The sequence below is a fragment of the Chiloscyllium punctatum genome, chromosome 30 (assembly GCF_047496795.1).
Source record: "Chiloscyllium punctatum isolate Juve2018m chromosome 30, sChiPun1.3, whole genome shotgun sequence".
NCBI classification, from domain to species: Eukaryota; Metazoa; Chordata; class Chondrichthyes; order Orectolobiformes; family Hemiscylliidae; genus Chiloscyllium; species Chiloscyllium punctatum.
The window spans coordinates 53530363-53550837 of record NC_092768.1 but is presented as its reverse complement, the minus strand read 5'-3'; the positions used below and the strand labels follow the sequence as shown (position 1 = coordinate 53550837).

Genomic DNA, 20475 nt, shown 5'->3' with positions numbered 1-20475 from the left:
AGAAGAAGTTTGAGAGGTGACTTAATTGAGACAGAGAAGATAATCAGAGGGTTAGATAGGGTGGACAGTGTGAGCGTTTTTCCTCAGGTGGTGATGGCTAGCATGAGGGGACACAACTTTAAAAAGGGGTGATCGGTTTAAGACAGATATCAGGGGTAGTTTCTTTACTCAGGGAGTAGTAGGTGTGTGGAATGGCCTGCCTGCAACAGTAGTAGACTCTGCGACGTTCAGGGAATTTAAAAGGGCACTGGACATACATATGGTTAATAATAGAACAGTGTAGGTTAGATGGGCATCACATTAATTTCACAGGTCGACGCAACATCGAGAGTCGAAGGGCCTGTACTGTGCTGTAACGTTACATGTTCTATGTTCTAAATTTGTTTCTACCAGATTCTGAGGCAGCACATTCCAAAACTTAACAACTCCCTAAGTGAAAATCTTCATGATTCCAGTATTTTGTGTTCCATGTACTCAAATCTGTTTCCCAAAATTCATGGTAAATTCAGTATGTGCATCAATCACAACCCCACTAACTCTGTCCAGATATCTAATAATGTGAAAGTAACTCTAAAATCTTATTTAAACTTTCCTCAAGCATGGCAGACAGAAATGAATCTAATACTCCAGTTGAGGCTAAACCAATTTTTCATCGAGATTTTAGAAAACAGCCTTCCATTTGAAATCTATGTCTTCAACAATAAAACACAGGATACTGAATGCTTCATTGCACATTCCACAAATCTATTGAACCGCCTTCAGTGTCTTATACACACATACCTCCAGGTCATCATGCTCTTGTAACCCTTTTAAATTGCATCAGCTCTTTTTTTTTAAACTTTATCCGCCATTATTTCTTCAAAAATGCAACATCTCAGACATCACTGTATTAACTTCATCTGCCCCTTGCCTGCCAATTGATTCAACCACGGTGGCTCCTTTTCAAGAAAAGGTCTCCAAGCCACTTTTCATCTCAATTATTGACATGAAGTCATGTGCCATAAAAGGGTTAAGTCTTTAATTTGTAAACCAGGTAGAACAAGGGAGCTGATGCCATCGTCCTGAAGAAATCCACTGCAAACATTTATCTCGTTGCAAACAGTCCAATTAACATTTTTTTTACAATCTCAGGTATTTTTCTGCATGTTTCTACTGTTCACTTTGTCCATAAACTGCAATTTTTCACAGTTCTAATGTATTATATCCATTTAGAAAGTCCAATGTACAGCATCAGTAACATTGGCCATTCATCCACTTTGTGATCGTCTGTAAACCTCCAGCAATTATTTACACCTTTGATAGCTCTATGTTGAATTCACTTAATTAACATGCACTTTCCCTATTGGTTAGTAATGTTTTCCTAAATCATTATTTACAGAAGTTCGCCCACTACTAAAGCTATCTGTTCTGAAAGTACCCTGTATTTTTCTACTGTCATGACCAAATCTAAGAAGTCTTGAAAAATTATGGTCGTACTTTCAAGCCTCACTTCCTTCGGTACACTGACAACATTACATGTGTTTCTGGTGTCTTCTCAACTGTAAGTCCAGACTGTCTTTTGAGTATCATCTCCTTAAAATGTACAACATTTAGAGAGTCTGAATTAGTTTTCTTTTCATGATGGGCTGGCATGATTTTCTGTATTGATAAGCACTGACACAAGCCAGTCATTTTCTAAATCAACTATTTCAACTAAATCAATTAAATCACCACGGGGTGGCACAGTGATTCAGTGGTTAGCACTGCTGCCTCATAGCACCAGGGTCCCAGGTTCGATTCCAGCCTCGGGCAACTGTCTGTTTGGAGTTTGCACATTCTCCCTGAGTCTGCGTGGGTTTCCTCCCACACTCCAAAGATGTGCAGGTCAGGTGAATTGGCCCATGCTAAATTGCCCGTAGTCAGAGGGAAATGGGTCTGGGTGGGTTACTCTTCGGTGGGTCAGTGTGGACTTGTTGGGCCGAAGGGTCTGTTTCCATGCTTTAGAGAATCTAATCGAATCTAAAAAAATTTCCATTAACTTCAAAAGTCTTTTCTCTGCATCGTACTCACTATTCTACTAATTTAGTTGTCCTTTTGATATTTATGTGCTTGCAGATGACTGTAGGATTCCATTTTAGCTGTGAGTTCCTTTTCTAATGACAACTTTTATTTTCTTCTTCATTTTTGCCATCAACCTTTTATCTTGCCTTGCTCTCAGTTTGATCTTTCACAGTACATCACACTTCAGTCTTTTTTTTATTCATTAACATTTTTTGTTCATTATAATCTCTACGTTACATTTTCCAGGGAGATTAGATTACTTACAGTGTGGGGAAACAGGCCCTTCGGCCCAACAAGTCCACACCGACCCTCCGAACAGGAACCCACCCAGACCCATTCCCCTACATTTACCCCTTCACCTAACACTACGGGCAATTTAGCACGGCCAATTCACCTAACCTGCACATCTTTAGACTGTGGGAGAAAACCGGAGCACCCAGAGGAAACCCACGCAGACACGGGGAGAATGTGAAAACTCCACACAGACAGTTGCCAGAGGCGGGATTTGAACCCGACCCTCTAGCGCTGTGAGGCAGCAGTGCTAGCCACCGTGCCACCCTGATCTTTTTTCTTTCTACATCTCTGCTACTCTACAAAATGCATTTAATGTCGAGAGTGTGGTGCTGGAAAAGCACAGCAGGTCAGGCAGCATCCGAGAAGCAGGAGAATCGACGTTTCGGATATCAGCCCTACAACATGAATGAGGCTAGAGATAAATAACACCACAGCATGATGAGGGCAAAATCAACTTTGTAAAAGGTCTGAGAACGAACCAGATATAAATGCATACTCCACTTAGTATATAGTCCACCACCAGCCTCATTCCTGAGGAAGGGTTAATGCCCAAAACATCAATTCTCCTGCTCCTCGGATGCTGCCTGACCTGCTGTGCTTTTCCAACACAACGCTCTCGACTCTGATCTCCAGTATCTGCAGTCCCCACTTTTTCCCTCCAAAATGCATTTAATGCATGATCACTTGTATAAGGTTATTTGATTTTTCAGATATTCTCTCTCAGGCATTTGAGGCCAAGCTTTTGGAACAGTAACAATGTAATCCAATTAAAACTGTTTTTCCTCTAGCTTATTCTTTTCAGTATTGTTTGTGCATTGTCCTTTATTAAGACAACTTTATTCATGTCACGATCACTGCATTCCTGTATTTTCTTGTACAAACGTGATTTGTTCAACATCTCAATAATCCATTTCCAAGATACAAGTCCCTACATTGTCATTGAAATGGAAACATATTGCGATGGAAACTATCCTAAACACACATTAAGAAAGCTTGCCCCTCTCTGCCATATGTGCTATAACCTACCAGAATCTATTTTAAATTAAACTTGCCTATTATTACTACTCAAAGAATATTGCGTGGCTTTGTTTTAAATACAAGTTTGACTTTCTACCCACTATTGGTGGACTATATATGCGGTGGGGTATGCATTTGCGTATGGTTCTTTCTCTTACAAAATTGATTTTGCCGCTCATCATGCTGGTGTTCTTTATCTCCAGCAGTGTTTTGCCACCAATATCTACACCACTGCTCTTGCTGCTGTGCTGGCTTCCCAATTGCTCTTGAACATTGCCGCTGCTCAGTGGTTAGCACTGCTGCTTCACAGTGCCAGGGACCTTGGTTTGATTCCAGCCTCGGGCGACTGTCTGTATGGAGTTTGCACATTCTCCCCGAGTTTGTGTGAGTTTCATCCGGGTGCTCCAGTTTCCTCCCACTGTTGAAAGGTGTGCAGATTATGTTGATTAGCCGTGACAAAATTGCCGATATTGTCAAAGGATGTGCAGGCTAGGTGGATAAGCCATGGGAAATTCAGGGATACCGGGATAAGACCATAAGACCATTAGAAATAGGAGTGGAAATAAGACCATTCAGCCCATCGAACCCACTCCTCCATTCAATCATGGCTGATGGGCATTTCAACTCCACTTACCCACACTCTCCCTGTATCCCTTAATTCCTTGCGAGATTCAGAATTTATCAATCTCTGCCTTGAAGACATTTAACGTCCCGGCCTCCACTGTCTCGGTGGCAGAGGATTCCACAGGCCCACCTCTTTCTGGCTGAAGAAATGTCTCCTCATTTCCATTCTAAATTGACCCCCTCTAATTCTAAGGCTGTGCCCACGAGTCCTAGTATCCCCGCCTGGCGGAAACAATTTCCCAGCATCCACCCTTTCTAAGCCATGCATTATCTTGTAAGTTTCTATTAGATCTCCCCTCAACCTTCTAAACTCAAACAAATATAATCCCAGGATCCTCAGCCATTCGTCATATGTTAGGTCTACCATTTCAGGGATCATCTGTGCGAAAGGATTAGGGTAGGGGTGAGAGTCTGGGTGAAATGGTCTTTGGAGGGTCGGTTTGGACTCGATGGGCTGAATGATCTGCTTCCACACTGCAGGGATTCCATAATTTTGTATCCATGGATGATTAATTTGCAGTGCTGCCTTCTATGGGACAGGTTTTGTTCAGACAAAACGTTTGCATTTGCCCATGGTCATGTGGCACCAGTCTTACTAATAAATTTGAAAATAATGAGTATTGATTCATATTACATCGGGCATTCTTACTTCTTCCTTTACTGGTAAACTGTTTAATAATTTACTGTATCTTGATCTTGTGCTCTTTTTCTCGATATATTTTGTGCATGTTGCAACAGCCTTCTGTCATTAACTGCTGTTCTCAGACTCTATGTAAGTTTGATTCTGCATTTCCCAACAGTCCCAGCGAATTGTCCAGCAAGGAATTCAGTTCTGCTCTTACTTTTACCAAAATATTGCAGCTTGTATAGATCAATTTTAGCCAAAGGTATTTCCAAATGTTGTGGGGAACAAAGATCTTTCCTCTGCACATTGCTTACAGCCACGTGCTCGTTCACTGCCCTATGATTATTGTGTACGTTTCTCTTGATAGAGGTCTTGCATGGCAATCTGATAGCAATGGTAAGATCACAAGGGATCCAAGGCAGTTTGGCAAATGGATTAACAAATGGCTAGGAAGTAGCAGGCAATGGTTGAGAGGTGCTTTTCTGATTGGAATTCTTTGACCGTTTGGGTCCCACAGGCCTTTACTGTTTACGTACAAAGTAAAAGATTTAGACTTGAATGTAAGAGATGTAATGAAGTTCTTAGAGGATGCAAATATTGGTGACATGGTAAACAGTGAGGAGGAAAGCCTTGGAATATAGGAGGAGGATATAGAACATAGAAAAATACAGCGCAGTACAGGCCCTTTGGCCCTCGATGTTGCGCCGACCGAAGCCTACCTAACCTACACGAGCCCAATAACGTCCATATGCTCATCCAATGCCCACTTAAATGACCATAAAGAGGGAGAGTCCACCACTGCTACTGGCAGGGCATTCCATGAACTCACAACCCGCTGAGTAAAAAAATCTACCCCTAACATCTGTCCTATACCTACCACCCCTTAATTTAAAGCTGTGTCCCCTAGTAACAGCTGACTCCATACGTGGAAAAAGGTTCTCATGGTCAACCCTATCTAAACCCCTAATCATCTTGTACACCTCTACCAAATCTCCTCTAAACCTTCATTTCTCCAATGAGAACAGCCCCAAGTGCCTCAGCCTTTCCTCATATGATCTTCCTACCATGCCAGGCAACATCCTGGTAAACCTCCTCTGCACTCGTTCCAATGCCTCCACATCCTTCCTATAGTATGGCGACCAAAACTGCACACAATACTCCAGATGAGGCCGCACCAGAGTCTTATACAACTGCAACATGACCTCAGGACTCCGGAACTCAATTCCTCTACCAATAAAGCCCAGTACACCATATGCCTTCTTCACAGCACTGTTTACCTGGGTGGCAACTTTCAGAGATCTGTGTACATGGACACCAAGATCCCTCTGCTCATCCACACTACCAAGTAGTCTACCATGAGCCCAGTAATCCATCTTCTTGTTACTCCTACCAAAGTGAATGACTTCACACTTAGCTACATTGAATTCCATTTGCCACCTTACTGCCCAGCTCTGCAACTTATCTATATCGCGCTGTAACCTGCCACATCCTTCTTCGCTGTCCACAACTCCACCGACTTTCGTGTCATTCGCAAACTTGCTCACCCAGCCTTCAAGCCCCTCCTCCAGGTCATTTATAAAAATGACAAACAGCAATGGTCCCAAAACAGATCCTTGTGGAACACCGCTAGTAACTGCGCTCCAAGATGAACCTATACCATCAACTACTACCCTCTGTCTCCTTCCAGCCAGCCAATTCCTAATCCAAACCTCTAATGCACCCTCAATGCCATACCTCCGTAGTTTTTGCATTAGCCTGCCATGGGGTACCTTATCAAACGCCTTGCTAAAATCCGTATACACCACATCAACTGCTTTACCCTCGTCCACTTCCTTGGTCACCTTCTCAAAGAACTCAATAAGGTTTGTGAGGCACGACCTGCCCTTCACAAAACCATGCTGACTATCCTTGATCACATTATTCCTATCCAGATGTTCATAAATCCTGTCCCTTACAATTCTCTCTAAGACTTTGCCCACAACAGAAGTGAGACTCACTGGCCTATAGTTACTCGGATTATCCCTGCTCCCCTTCTTGAACAAGGGGACCACATTCGCTATCCTCCAGTCTTCTGGCACTATTCCCGAAGACAACGACAACATAAAAATCAAGGCCAATGGCTCCACTATCTCTTCCCTAGCTTCCCAGAGGATCCTAGGATAAATGCCATCAGGCCCAGGGGACATATCTATTTTCATCCATTCCAGTATTCCCCGGACCTCTTCCCTACGTACCTCAAGGCCATCCATTCTAATCACTTGTGACTCAATAGTCACATCAGCAACAGTGTCCTGTTCCTGAGTGAATACTGATGAAAAGTATTGATTTAGTGTCTCACCAATCTCCTCCGCCTCCACACACAACTTCCCACTACTATCCTTGACTGGACCGATACCTACCCTAGTCATCCTTTTATTCCTGACATACCTATAGAAAGCCTTTAGGTTTTCCCTAATCCTACCAACTAAGGACATTTCATGTCCCCTTCTCGCTGCTCTTAGCTCTCTCTTTAGATCCTTCCTGGCTACCTTATAACACTCAATCGCCCCAACTGAACCTTCACGCCTCATCTTTACATAGGCCGCCCTCTTCCCTTTCACAAGGGATTCCAATTCCTTATTAAACCACGGCTCCCTCACAAGACCCTTTACTTCCTGCCTGACTGGTACATACTTATCAAGGACACCCATTAGCTGTTCCTTGAACAATCTCCACATATCATTTGTGTTCTTCCCTTGAAGCCTATTTTTCCAATCCACGCATCCTAAGTCATGCCTCACCGCATCATAATTTCCCTGCCCCCAGCTATAACTGTTGTCCTGCAGTGCACACTTATCCCTCTCCATCACTAGAGTAAAAGTCACCGAGTTGTGGTCACTGCCCCCGAAGTGCTCACCTACCTCCAAATCTAACACCTGGCCTGGTTCATTACCTAGAACCAAATCCAGTATGGCCTCACCTCTTTGTTGGCCTGTCTACATATTGTGTCAGGAAACCCTCTTGCACACATTGGACAAACACCAACCCATCTAACGAACTCGCGCTCTCGCTTTCCCAGTCAATATCTGGGAAGTTAAAGTCCCCCATAACAACCACCTTGCTACTTTCACTCTTCTCCTGAATCATCCTCGCAATACGTTCCTCTACTTTTCTCGGACTATTAGGAGGCCTGTAGAAAACTCCTAACAGGGTGACTCACCTTTCCTATTTCTAACCTCCGCCCACACTACCTCAGATGGCAAGTCTTCCTCCATCACCCTTTCTACTGCTGTAATACTATCCTTGACAAGCAATGCCACACCTCCCCCTCTTTTATCCCCATCTCTGACCCTACTAAAACTTTTAAACCCTGGAACCTGCAACAGCCATTCCTGTCCCTGTTCTACCCACGTCTCTGTAATGGCCACAACATCGAAGTCCCAGGTACCAACCCATGCTGCAAGCTCGCCTACCTTATTTCTTATGCTTCTGGCATTGAAGTATACACACTTCAAGCCACCTTCCTGTTTACAGGCACCCTCCTTTGAGATTGATGCCATGTTCCTAACCTCCCTACACTCAAGGTCCTCTACCCTAAAGCTACAGTCCAGGTTCCCATGCCCCTGCAGAGTTAGTTTAAACCCTCCCAAAGAGCACTAGCAATCCTCCCCCCAAGGATACTGGTGCCCCTCAGATTCAGGTGTAGACCATCCTGTTTATAGAGGTCCCACCTTCCCCAGAAAGAACCCCAGTTGTCCAGAAACCGGAATCCCTCCCTCCTGCACCATCACTGTAGCCACACATTTAACTCTTCTCTCTCCCTATTCCTCGACTCTCTATCACGTGGCACGGGTAACAAACCAGAGACAATGACTCTTTTCGTTCTAGCTCTGAGCTTCCAACCTAGCTCCCTGAAAGCCTGTCTAACATCCTCACCCCTCTTCCTACCTATGTCGTTGGTGCCAATGTGGGCCACAATCTGGGGCTGCTCCCCCTCCCCCTTGAGGACCCGGAAAACACGGAAAACATGGGCAATGGTGAACATAATGAACAGTCAAAGGCTAGGAAGGTCAGTGAATCAGAAGAATCTTGGTCTTAATCTATACGAGTCCTTTAAGGTATCTATTCCTTCAGGACAGGTGGATAAATTGGTTCAGAATGCATTTTGTACACTTGCCTTTGTTAGCCAATGTATAGAGTTTAACGACAGGGAGGACATTGGAAATGTGTAAAATGTTAGTAAGGCAGCCGCTAAAGTATTGTGTGCAGTTCTGGAATCCACATGAGAGAAGGGATGTGTTTGCACTGGAGAGGTTGCAAAAGGAAAGTTTTCAGGATGTTGTTGAGGCTGGAGAGTCTCAGTTATGAAGAAGAATTGGACAAACTGGGATTGTTTCCCTTACAGCAGAGGAGATTGAGATTGATAATGTTGAGATGCACAAGATTTTGAGGTGGAGGTGCTGCTGTTGGACAGGGGGTGGGCAAAGTTAAAAATCACACAACGTCAGGTTTATTTGGAAGTACAAGCTCCTCCAAATCACATTTAAATCTTAAACATTAATTAGATTCCCCTGTGATTTAAACTTTCTCGGCTACAGGTATTGCATTATCAATAAATTGTTAAACATTTTGTCTGAGCTATAAACCCAATGTCTCCATCGATTATTTGTAAAATCTGGTGTTCGTGAAACAGAATGTTAGGAACTGCTGGGGTGAATTTGGAGGGTCATTGAGCATTTTGATTTTACTGTGAAAAATGAATACAGGATAGGAAAGCTCATTTGATTTGGTTGGCTGGCCTCTGTGCGATAACACTTGGCCCTGGCATAAGGAAGGCAAATACAAAATAGAATTCTCAACTATCTGGATAACTTTTGATTCAAGTAATTTTCTTCTTAAAGACCTCTTTGAACTTCCCTAGATAGATGAGCTGTAAATACAGGCATCCACTGAGGTTTGGCCAGACTCAACAGCAATTACTCTGATCAATTTCAGTATTAAAGCTAGTTGAAGCTGAAAGTGCACTGTGTCTACTCCAGTGTACCTCATTGTTTCACTGCGATAGTGTGATTTTTTTACTCCAATGTACCTCATTTTTTCACTGCAATAGTGTAATATTTTTACTCCAGTGTACCTCATTGTTTCACTGCGATAGTGTAATGTTTTTACTCCAATGTACCTCATTGTTTCACTGCAATAGTGCGATGCTTTTACTCCAGTGTACCTCATTGTTTCACTGCGATAGTGTGATGCTTTTTCTCCAATGTACCTTATTGTTCACAAGTGCATCACCTGGTACCAGCTCCTGCTCAATATATTAAACATGGACCTCAAGCTGCCATTACTGAGAATCCTTCCTGCACCTGTAGTTCTCCAAGACACAATATACTGACTGGACTTCCCACATTGCACAGAAAGAACTCTTTGGAGATTAAAGCAGCATTTCTGTTGTTCTTTCTGTTAGGTAATGAAACTTTCTATTGCCAATAAACTGCATTAGTTAAAACTGAATACATTTATTAAATATACCAACACTAATCAACTTTACTTAAAAATGAAATGTACACACACTTCCTCTCTTGTCGTATCAAAAAATGCGAAGCAAACCTCACTTCGTGGCTTTGAAATAGAGACTGGTTTGGGTTACCTGTTATTTAGAGTAAGCACCAACAAAGACGAAACGTAAACAAAACAAAATGTATTCTGCTGCCAATAACTTGCTGACTTTTCTGTAATTTCATGGCGTGACGTTTCTTTCCCCCATTCGGGTTCTCAGATTTATCATTTTCCAAGGGAAAAAGTATATTGTCAAGAATATTGCCATTTTATAGCAGTCGTTGGGGTGGGTTTCCTGGGACGTTTGATGGCTATTTGCAACTGCTTTGGAGACAGGGGGCGATGCATCATGCATGCCAACTGGATTTATCTGGAATTCCAGATTTTCCTCATGGAGTGTTACTTGACCACTAGCTACAGAAGACAACAAAGAACAAGGAACAGACCCTTCGGCCCTTCCATGTAAAAACTGTCTTCACTTACAATATCCAGATCCCTTTATACCCTGCTCGTTGGATGCTGCCTGAACTGCTGTGCTCTTCCAGCACCACTAATCCAGTATTTGGTTTTCAGCATCTGCAGTCATTGTTTTTACCTTCCCTCTATACCCTGCCTATCATGTATTTGTCCAGGTGGTTCTTGAATACTGTTGTATCTGCTTCCACCATCTCCTCTGACAATGTAGTCCAGGCACTCATCACTCCTTGTGTGAAAGCCTTCCCTCACACATCACTTTTCAACGTTCCCCCCTCGCACCTAGAATCAGTGTCCCCTTGTAATTGACCTCTCCACTGTGGGAAAAGAAACCTGATATGTTTCACTCTCTCCATGGCATTCCCAATCTTATAAACTTCTGTCAGGTCGTCCCTTAACGTCCTGCAGTCCAATGAAAACAAACTCAGTCCATTCAACCTTTCTTCCCAGCTAAAATCCCCCAGGGAACATTATTTTCTGTATCCTCTGTAAACCTTTTCTGTACCCTCTTCAAAGCATTCACATCATGTAGTGACCAGAACTGTATGCAATATTTCAAGAGTGGCTCAACTAAAGTTCGATTAAACTTCAGCATAACGTGTCAATACTCAATGGCCCTTGCAATGAAGGCATGTATGCCATGGATCCTTTTTGCAACCTTATTTACCTGCATAGCCACCTTCAGTGATCTGTGGACCTGGACACCCAGAATCCTCTGCATATCAATACTCCTAACTGTTTTGTCATTAACAAGTGAGCACTAATCCTGAGCTCTGTCACATCACTCAACCACCTCCTCCCCACCAAGTCAGCCAGTATAACATTTTCTTTCCATATCAACCTCTCTGTTGTTGAAACATAGCTCTGGATGATTTCAGAAAATTCGACCAATACTGTGGCCAATGCATGAGAATATCATCATGTGACTTCCTCCTCATTTACCCTCACGCATTCCCCCCAAATGCACCTTTGGTATCAAACTAAATGTACACCAACTCATGAGAGAAAGAAAAAGATACTGCTGATTCATTGAATCCCGACAGTGTGGAAACAGGTCATTTGGCCCAACAAGTCCACACCAATTCTCACCCTGACTCGCAATCCTATGGTATTACTTTACATTTCCCCTGAATAATGCCCATAACCTACACATCCGTGAGCATTATGGGCAACTTAGCATGGCCAATTCACCTTGCCTGCACATCTTTGGACTGTGGGAGGAAACTGGAGCACCCGGAGGAAACCCACGCAGACACAGGGAGAATGTGCAAACCCCATATGAGGCTAAATCGAACCTGAGTCCCTGTCAGAACCTCACTGTCAGAAAGTTGAACTTATCATTGTTTCTTTACTAGCAGGAGACAAGAGAGCTTTGTGATAAGCATTACATACCGTAATCCACAATTGGACTGTAGCAGGCAAATTCTACCCGAGCTGATCCACTCACCTCAGTGGACAAGACGTGTTTAAGTTGAGGACAGGAACCTGTTATGCAGTGTGTTAAAGACAAACAATTTAACTCACAATGAAAAACATGACAATGGTTACAAACAGACGTTTCTAACAATCTAGACAGACAGACAGGCAGATCATTGTATGTTTCTTGGTAGTAATGGATGAATGAAATGCTACAATTACTGAAAATATGGATTAATTATGATAATGGTTGAATGTAGTGTTAGTCATATCATCTGATCTAACATTCTGTATCAACTTCATCAATGAACTTTTAATGGACTGAAGCTCCTGGTCCTTTAAGCACATGTGCCTGCATTGCAGGATTACTGCAAGGATGCCTTTGAAGCAAATGTCAACGACATGGTCTTCATGGTATTCTCAAATAAAACACAGTCAGAGAAAAGGAAAGGATGATTTAATCTAATGAATAACTTATTGTTACCTAATATGGTGCATAGAACATACCTTCAGCACAAATGCAAACTTCACTGTTGCAGATCTTAGAGATCATAGCATTCATTTCAGGAGCACTGTATGCCACAGTGCATTTTATACCTAAAGATCCAAAACATAATATTAGAGTTTGAGAGTCATAGAGATGGACAGCATGGAAACAGACCCTTCGGTCCAACCCATCCATGCCCACCAGATATCCCAACCCAATCTAGTTTCATCTGCCAGCACCCAGCCCATAATCCCTCCAAACCTTTCCTATTCATCAATGTGGACTTCAACAGTTACCTCATTGCCCCTTCCTCCACCTCACCCCACTTCCAAACTTCCAGCTCAGCACTGTCCCCATGACTTGTCCGGACTTGTCCGACCTGCCTATCTCCTTTTCCACCGATCCACTCCACCCTCTCCTCCCTGACCCATCACTTTCATCCCCTCCCCCACTCACCTATGCTACTCTATGCTACTTTCTCCCCACCCCCACCCTCCTCTAGTTTATCTCTCCACGCTTCAGGCTCACTGCCTTTATTCCTGATGAAGGGCTTTTGCCCGAAACGTCAATTTCGAAGCTCCTTGGATGCTGCCTGAACTGCTGTGCTCTTCCAGCACCACTAATCCAGAATCCACCACTTCCTTGGGCAGCTCAAGATGGAGAGTCATACATTTCTTCCATCTATCAAAGTAAACCGCTTCTGTCAAGTGTAAAAATAACAAAAGATGCTCAAACCAGAAAGAAAGTTAAAAACTTTAAGACAGAAATGAGGTTGCACATTCAGTGAGGTGGCCACAACCCAGTTGAAGAATGATCAAGCTGATAGGACATGGATAACCATGAGACACAGTAAAGGAAAGCAGGCTATGCAGGAATCCTCTCTGTGGCCATCCCCTTTCCAATAGATATCTGCTTTGCATTCTGCTGGTGCATATGACTGTACAGAGAACATCAGCAGGAGCCTACCATATTGTACAATGAGTGAACAAGAGGGAAGAAGAGGAACATCAATATACAGGGTTTCCACTGTGAAGGGAACAGACAGGCATTTCTGAGGCCAATAACGAATTTCTGACATGATATATATGCCAGGGTCAAGGATGTCACTCAACACTTGAAGTTGATTCTGAAGGGAGAGGACAAATGATAAGAGATCATGGTACCTATTGGTACCAATCATTGAGGTAGAAAAAAGGAAGAAATCCTGCTCGTACAATTTATGGAATCAGGAAATAGATTAAAGAATAGAACTCGAAAGGTAGCAATCTTTGGATTATGTTGGGTGCCACATGTGAGTGAGCATTAAAGTAGGTTGGCCAAGGTGAATGCATGACTGGAGAGAAGGTACGGGAGGGAGACCTTTAGATTTATGGGACATTAGCACCATTCTGGGTTACGGTGCAACATGTACAACATGGATGAGTTTGCACCTGAACTGGAATGGGGCCAAATTCCTTGCAGGGAGGTTTGCTCGATCTGATGGAGTTTAAACTCCCGTATATACTTGAGTAATAGTCAATCTCATTTAAAGGTCAACTCACTTAGTTTCGGCCAAATACCCTGGAATTTTCCATATATCTTTTGTAAATGTTGACCCTAGTTCCTCACAGATAATAGATCAACATTTATGAGTCAGTGTGCTGACCATCACTTCCGCTCCAGTATTCCAGTTTGCTGGTTGTTCTGCTTCACTCCCGCTCTTCCAGTCCACTGGCTGTTGTGTTCTTCTCCAGGTTTTCAGAATTCCTATAATTTGGGGTTTTTTTTCCCCTTTATTCATTTAGACATCAATTGGGCTAATGATACGGTCTGAATTTTTGACAGGCATGAACTTCAGCCCCTGAAAAATAGTATCCATGTAATAGTCGACCCCGTAATATTTAAGCTTAAAAAGTAGTGAGAAAAATTTGACTATTGCTCAAATATATATAATAATTTGATGGGAGATAAAATCTAGACAAAGGTCCAACGAGGAGAAATGAAATGCCAAAGTTAGAACAGACAACAAGGAAGTCCAGAAGGCATAAAAATTATTGGCCACTTAATGTGCAACTCAGAGAAAGTGAGGACAGCAGATGATGGAGATCAGGTCAAGAGTGTGGTGCTGGAAAAGCACAGCAGGTCAGGCAGTATCTGAGGAGCAGGAAAATTGATGTTTCGGGCATCAGCCCTTCATCAGCAATATGGAGGGGGAAGGGGGCTGAGAGATAAACAGCAGTGTGGCAGTGGGGGAAGGTAGCTGGGACAGCAATAGCTGGGTGCAGGTGGGAGGTAATTGTGATCGGTCAGTTGGAGGGGGGAGCAGATGGGTGAGAAGGAAGATGGATAGATTACACAGGTCAAAAGGGCGGTGCCAGATTGGAGAGTTGAATCTGAGATGAAGTGACAGAAGGGGAAATTTGGAAACTGGTGAAGTCGATGTTGATGCTGTGTGGTCGCAGGGACCATGTGGTAGGTGGCTTTGATTTGGCAGAGGAGGAGGCCCAGGATTTGCACGTCCTTGGGGGAGTTGGAGGGGGATTCAAAGTGGTTGACCACAGGGTGGCAGGGTCGTTTGGTGTGTGTGCATCCCAGAGATGTTCCCTGAACTGCTGCATGAGTTGGCGTTCTGTCTCACCGATGTAGAGGAGACCACATTGAGAGCAATGGATGCAGAAGATGAGGTGAGTGGGTGTGCAGGAAAATCTCTGCTAAATTTGAAATAATCCTTTAAGGCCTTGGATAGACATGAGGGGGGAGGTGTGGGTGCAGGTTTTACACATCTTGCGGCAGCAAGGGAAGGTGCTGGGAGTGGACGGTGATTGGCTGGGGCGGGGGGGGGGGTGGTGGGCAGCGTGGACCTGATGAGGGAATGGTCTCTGTGGAATGCTGATAGGGATGGGGAGGGAAATATATCTCTGGTAGTATGGTCTGAGTGTAGGTGGCAGAAATGGCAGAGGATAATAAGCTGTATCCAGAGATTTGTGGGTTTGAAGGTCAGGACTGGGACATTTTATCCTTGTTACAATTGGGATGGGATGGGTTCAAGGACGGAGATATGGGAAATGCAAGAGATACCCTGGAGGGCAATTTTGATCATGTGGGAGGGGAAATTGCGGTCCTTGAAACAGAAGGACATTTGGGATGTCCAGGAGTGGAACTGCTCCTTCTAGGAGCAGGTACATGGAGGTGGAGGAATTGGGAATAAGGGATCACATTTTTACAGGAATGGGGATGGGAGGTTATGTAGTCAAGGTAGCTGTGGGATTTTCCTGCACATCCATCCACCTCATCTGCTGCATTTGTTGCTCTCAATGTGGTCTCCTCTACATCGGGGAGATAGAATGCCAACTCACAGAGCATTTTAGGGAACATCTCTGAGGCACACATACCACACAACCCCATCGCCCTGTAGCCAATCACTTTAACTCCCCTCCCCCCACTTCCCCAAGGTTATGCAAAGTCCTTGGCCTCCTCCACCGCCAAATCAAAGATACCCACCAAACAGAGGACGAATGCCTTATTTTCCACCTTGTGTCCCTTCAATCATACGGCATCAACATCAACTTCACCAGTTTCCAAAAGCTCCCTCCCCCCACCTCACCCCAGATCCAACCCTCCAACTCTACACCACCCTCTTGTCCATCTTCTTTCCCACCTGCCCACTCCACCCATCCCACCGACCTATCACGATTATCTACGACGGGCATCCACCTATTCCCAGCTACCATCCTCCCCAGTGCCAACCCCACCCTCCTATTTATCTTTCATCCCCCTTCCCCCTCCACTTTCCTGACAAAGGGCTTTTTAGATTAGATTAGATTAGATTACTTACAGTGTGGAAACAGGCCCTTCGGCCCAACAAGTCCACACCGCCCCGCCGAAGCGTAACCCACCCATACCCCTACATCTACATCTACCCCTTACCTAACACTACGGGCAATTTATCATGGCCAATTCACCTGACCTGCACATCTTTGGAGTGTGGGAGGAAACCGGAGCACCCGGAGGAAACCCACGCAGACACGGGGAGAACGTGCAAACTCCACACAGTCAGTCGCCTGAGGTGGGAATTGAACCCGGGTCTCTGGCGCTGTGAGGCAGCAGTGCTAACCACTGTGCCACCGTGCCGCCCAAACGTCCGAAACGTCCACTCTCCTGCTCCTAGAATGCTGCCTGACCTGCTGTGCTTTCTAGCACCGCACATTTTGATTCAGTTAAGGTACAAGAGTGTTTAGCATTGTTGGATAGTATCTATTATAATGTAAGGAGTCTGATGAACAAGGCACAAGTTAAAACATGGGGACACAATGTCGTTGCTATCATGAAGACAGAGTCGTAGAACCATCCAGCACAGAAACAGACCCTTCAGTCCAACCAGTCCATGCCGAGTTCAATCCCAAACTAAATTAATCCCACCAGCCTACTCCTGATCTATATCCCTCCAAACCTTTTTGTACTTATCCAAACATCTTTTAAATGTTGTAATTATGATCATATCCATCATTTCCTCAGGAATCTCATTCCACACACAAACCGCCCTCTATGTAAAACCTTTGTCCACCCTGACATTTTTTCAAATCTGTCTTCCCTCAGTTTAAAAATGTGCTTGCTAGTATTGGAATCACCCATCCTCAGGAAAAGACGTGCTCCGTTAATTCTATTTTGACCACTCATCATTTTATAAATTTCTACAAGGTCGCCTCTCAACCTCCTGCACTCGAGTGAAAGAAGTCCCAGCCAATCTAATTTCTTTGTAACTCAAACTTTCAGCATCACCCTGACGAATATTTTCTGAACCCTCTCCAGCTTAATAATATCCTTCCTCTAACTGGGCGAACAGAATTTGTCACAGTGTTCCAGAAGAGACCGTACCAATGTCTTGTACCACATGATCTCACAACTCCCATACTCGAAGGACTGAGCAATGAAGGCAAATCTGCTAAATGCCCTTTTCAGCATCTTGTCTATATGTGACGCAAACATCAAAGACCTGTAGATCCCTCTCCTCTACAACACTACTCAATGACTGACCATTAATTGTATAAGTCCTACCACTACCTGTTGTACCGAAATGCAGCATCTCGCATTTATCCACATTGAACTTCATCTGCTATTTTTCAACCCAATGACCCATTTCATCAAGATACCATCATCATCTTAGAAAACCTTCTCTACTGTCTACTACGAAACCAATTTTATTGTCGTTTGCAAACTTACTCACCATGTCTTATATATTCTCATCAAAACCATCTAAATTTACAAACAAGAGAACCCAGAGCTGGTCCCTGTGGAACACCGTAGGTGACAGTCCTCCAGTCCAAAAACAAACCCTCCACCATTATTCTCTGTCTCCTTCCATTCAACCAATTATGTATGCAATTGGCAAGCTCACCCTCAATCCCATGTCACCTAAATTTACCAATTTTTCTACCATGTCAAAGGCTTTACTAAAGTCTAAGTAAACAATGTCTACATCCCTGCCGTCATCAGTGTTTTTGATAACTTCCTCAAAAACCTCAATCAAGTTTGTGAGACGCGATTTTCCTCACACAAAACCATGCTGACTGTTCCTAATCGAAATTTTGCCTCTCTAAATGACCTTAAATCCTATCCTTTGAAATCAGCTCCAATGATTTACCCACAACCCAGGTCAGACTCACAGATTATAGCTTTCCAGTTTCTCCTTCCAAATTTTTCTGAAACAAAGATACAACGTTAGCCACCCTTAGGTCATTAGGCACCTCACTCGTACTTATAGATGATGCAATATTTCTGCAAGGGGTCTCGCAATTTCCTCCCTTACTGTCCACTATGTTCCAGGATACATTAGGTTGGGTCCCTGAGATTTAACAAATTTATATTCTCTAAGACCTCCAACTTCCTCTTCTGCAATGTGAGCTGTTTTAAAATAAAAAAAAATATTTCCTTCCATTCTTCAGCATTCATTTATTTCTCTGTTGTAAATCTGGTGTGAAATATTCATTTAGTATCTCTCTCATCTCCTGGGGTTCAACAAAAAGGTGAACTCCTTGAACTTCAAGGTGTCTTACCCTGTCTCTGGTTACTCCCTTACTTTTATATACGTGTAAGATCTCCTTGGATTATCAGTCAATATTATCCTATATCCCCTCTTTGCCTTCTTGGTTTCTTTCTCAAGAATGCCCTACAAATTTTATATTAGTTAACAGATTCAATTGAACCAAAGAGAGGCTGGATTGGTAACTCAATAGCCCAGCATATTGGATCTTCAGGTGAGACAGGGAAAGGTGAAAAAATAAAGAGTTTCTCTGTATTGATCAGGGAAGTTACTGAAGCATTAAGGAGGAATGATAGCTATGAAGTCTCCTCAAATTAAGCCACATGGGTAGAATACAAAAATCAAAAGGAACAAGCAAATTGCTGAGGCTGGATTATAGTATCCAAACAGCTCAAGTGAAATTGTAGGGAAAATTACAAAGAAGCTTAAAACACAGAAGGTAGCAAATGAACTTTTCCAACACTGACCGAGGTAGTCAAGTTGTGAACTGTTCAAACAATGCAGAATGCTTAAGCATTTTCTTTGTTTCAGAAAAATTTGGAAGGAGAAACTGGAAAGCTAAAAGGAGAGCTTTTAACATCTGAATGTGTAAGGCCCTAAGAGTGCAGGGGCAGCAGTGGTCTTATTTTTGGTTAATGGAGTCAGGCAAATATTTAAATTAACAGTGGGGGGAGCATTTTGTAGAAAACATGGATTCAAGATAGCGATAGAAAAGGGTAGAAACGGGCCTGAAATCAACAGTCTAATTTGGAGGAAGGCTCAGGTTAATAAAACCAAGTGCCATTTGTCCACAGTTGGCTGACAGTCTAGAATTTCAAGTCAATGTCTGTCAGAACAATGGGACACACTCAAGAAGGAATTAGAATTAGCACAGTGTCAACATGTTTCAGTAATGTCAAAGCTAACAAGTCTTGTGAACTGTGGGTATTAAAGGATATCCAGAATCAGATAACTCGAAAAAAGGGAGGCTTACGGCATTTGCCAAGGACTACAAACACAGAAACACATGAGGTATATCGAATGCACAAAGGGAAACTTTGAAAGGAAATCAGTGACATGCATGAAGTATAGCAGGTAAAATATAGATAAATCCTAAGATTTTGTAATTAATTATTAAGAATAAAAAGGAGAACTAGGGAAAGGATAGGGCTTATTAAGGCAGCAGAATTAAGTGTGCAAGAAGCCAGAGTCCATTGTTATGCTAAATGAACACTTTGTGTAAGTTGTTCAGTAGTGAGAGAGAAGTTTGTTATGGTAGTGGGGGAGTTGGGCTATGATGTACTTAAAGATCAATGGAGCAGGCTCGAAGGGCCAGATGGCGAACCCTGCTCCTATTTCTTATGTTCTTAAGTTAGCATCACCAGAAAGAAGAGTGATCGTGAGGAAAGCGATCAATCTGTGACTGGTACAGTTGGGAAAAGGAGCAAGTCAAACAGTCAAGGCAGAAGGGACAAAGCAGAGAACAAGGTAGGATTGATAAACTAAACTGCATTCACTTCAATGCAAAAGGGATAACTGGAAAGGCAGATGAACTCAGGGCATGGTTAGGTACATAGGACGAGGATATCATAGCAATTACAGAAACATGGCTCAGGGATGGACAGGACTGGCAGCTTAATGCTCCAGGATACAAATTAGATTAGATTAGATTACATTACATTACAGTGTGGAAACAGGCCCTTCGGCCCAACAAGTCCACACCGACCCACAACCCACCCATACCCATACCCCTACATTTACACCTTACCTAACACTACGGGCAATTTAGCATGGCCAATTCACCTGACCTGCACATCTTTGGACTGTGGGAGGAAACCGGAGCACCCGGAGGAAACCCACGCAGACACGGGGAGAATGTGCAAACTCCACACAGTCAGTCGTCTGAGGCGGGAATTGAACCCGGGTCTTTGGCGCTGTGAGGGAGCAGTGCTAACCACTGTGCCA

General features: G+C 43.4%; 1 protein-coding gene across 1 annotated transcript in view; it reads right to left on the bottom strand.

Moving 5' to 3' along the window:
• Window positions 1-20475, bottom strand: part of LOC140455522 (complement C4-A-like) — a 271191-nt gene that overhangs the window by 11490 nt on the left and 239226 nt on the right. The window contains exons 37-38 of the mRNA XM_072550468.1: window positions 12533-12622; window positions 12002-12094 (exon numbers count right to left, since the gene is read on the bottom strand). Coding sequence (XP_072406569.1) covers window positions 12002-12094; window positions 12533-12622 — 183 coding nt within the window. The remainder of the gene's footprint in view (window positions 1-12001; window positions 12095-12532; window positions 12623-20475) is intronic.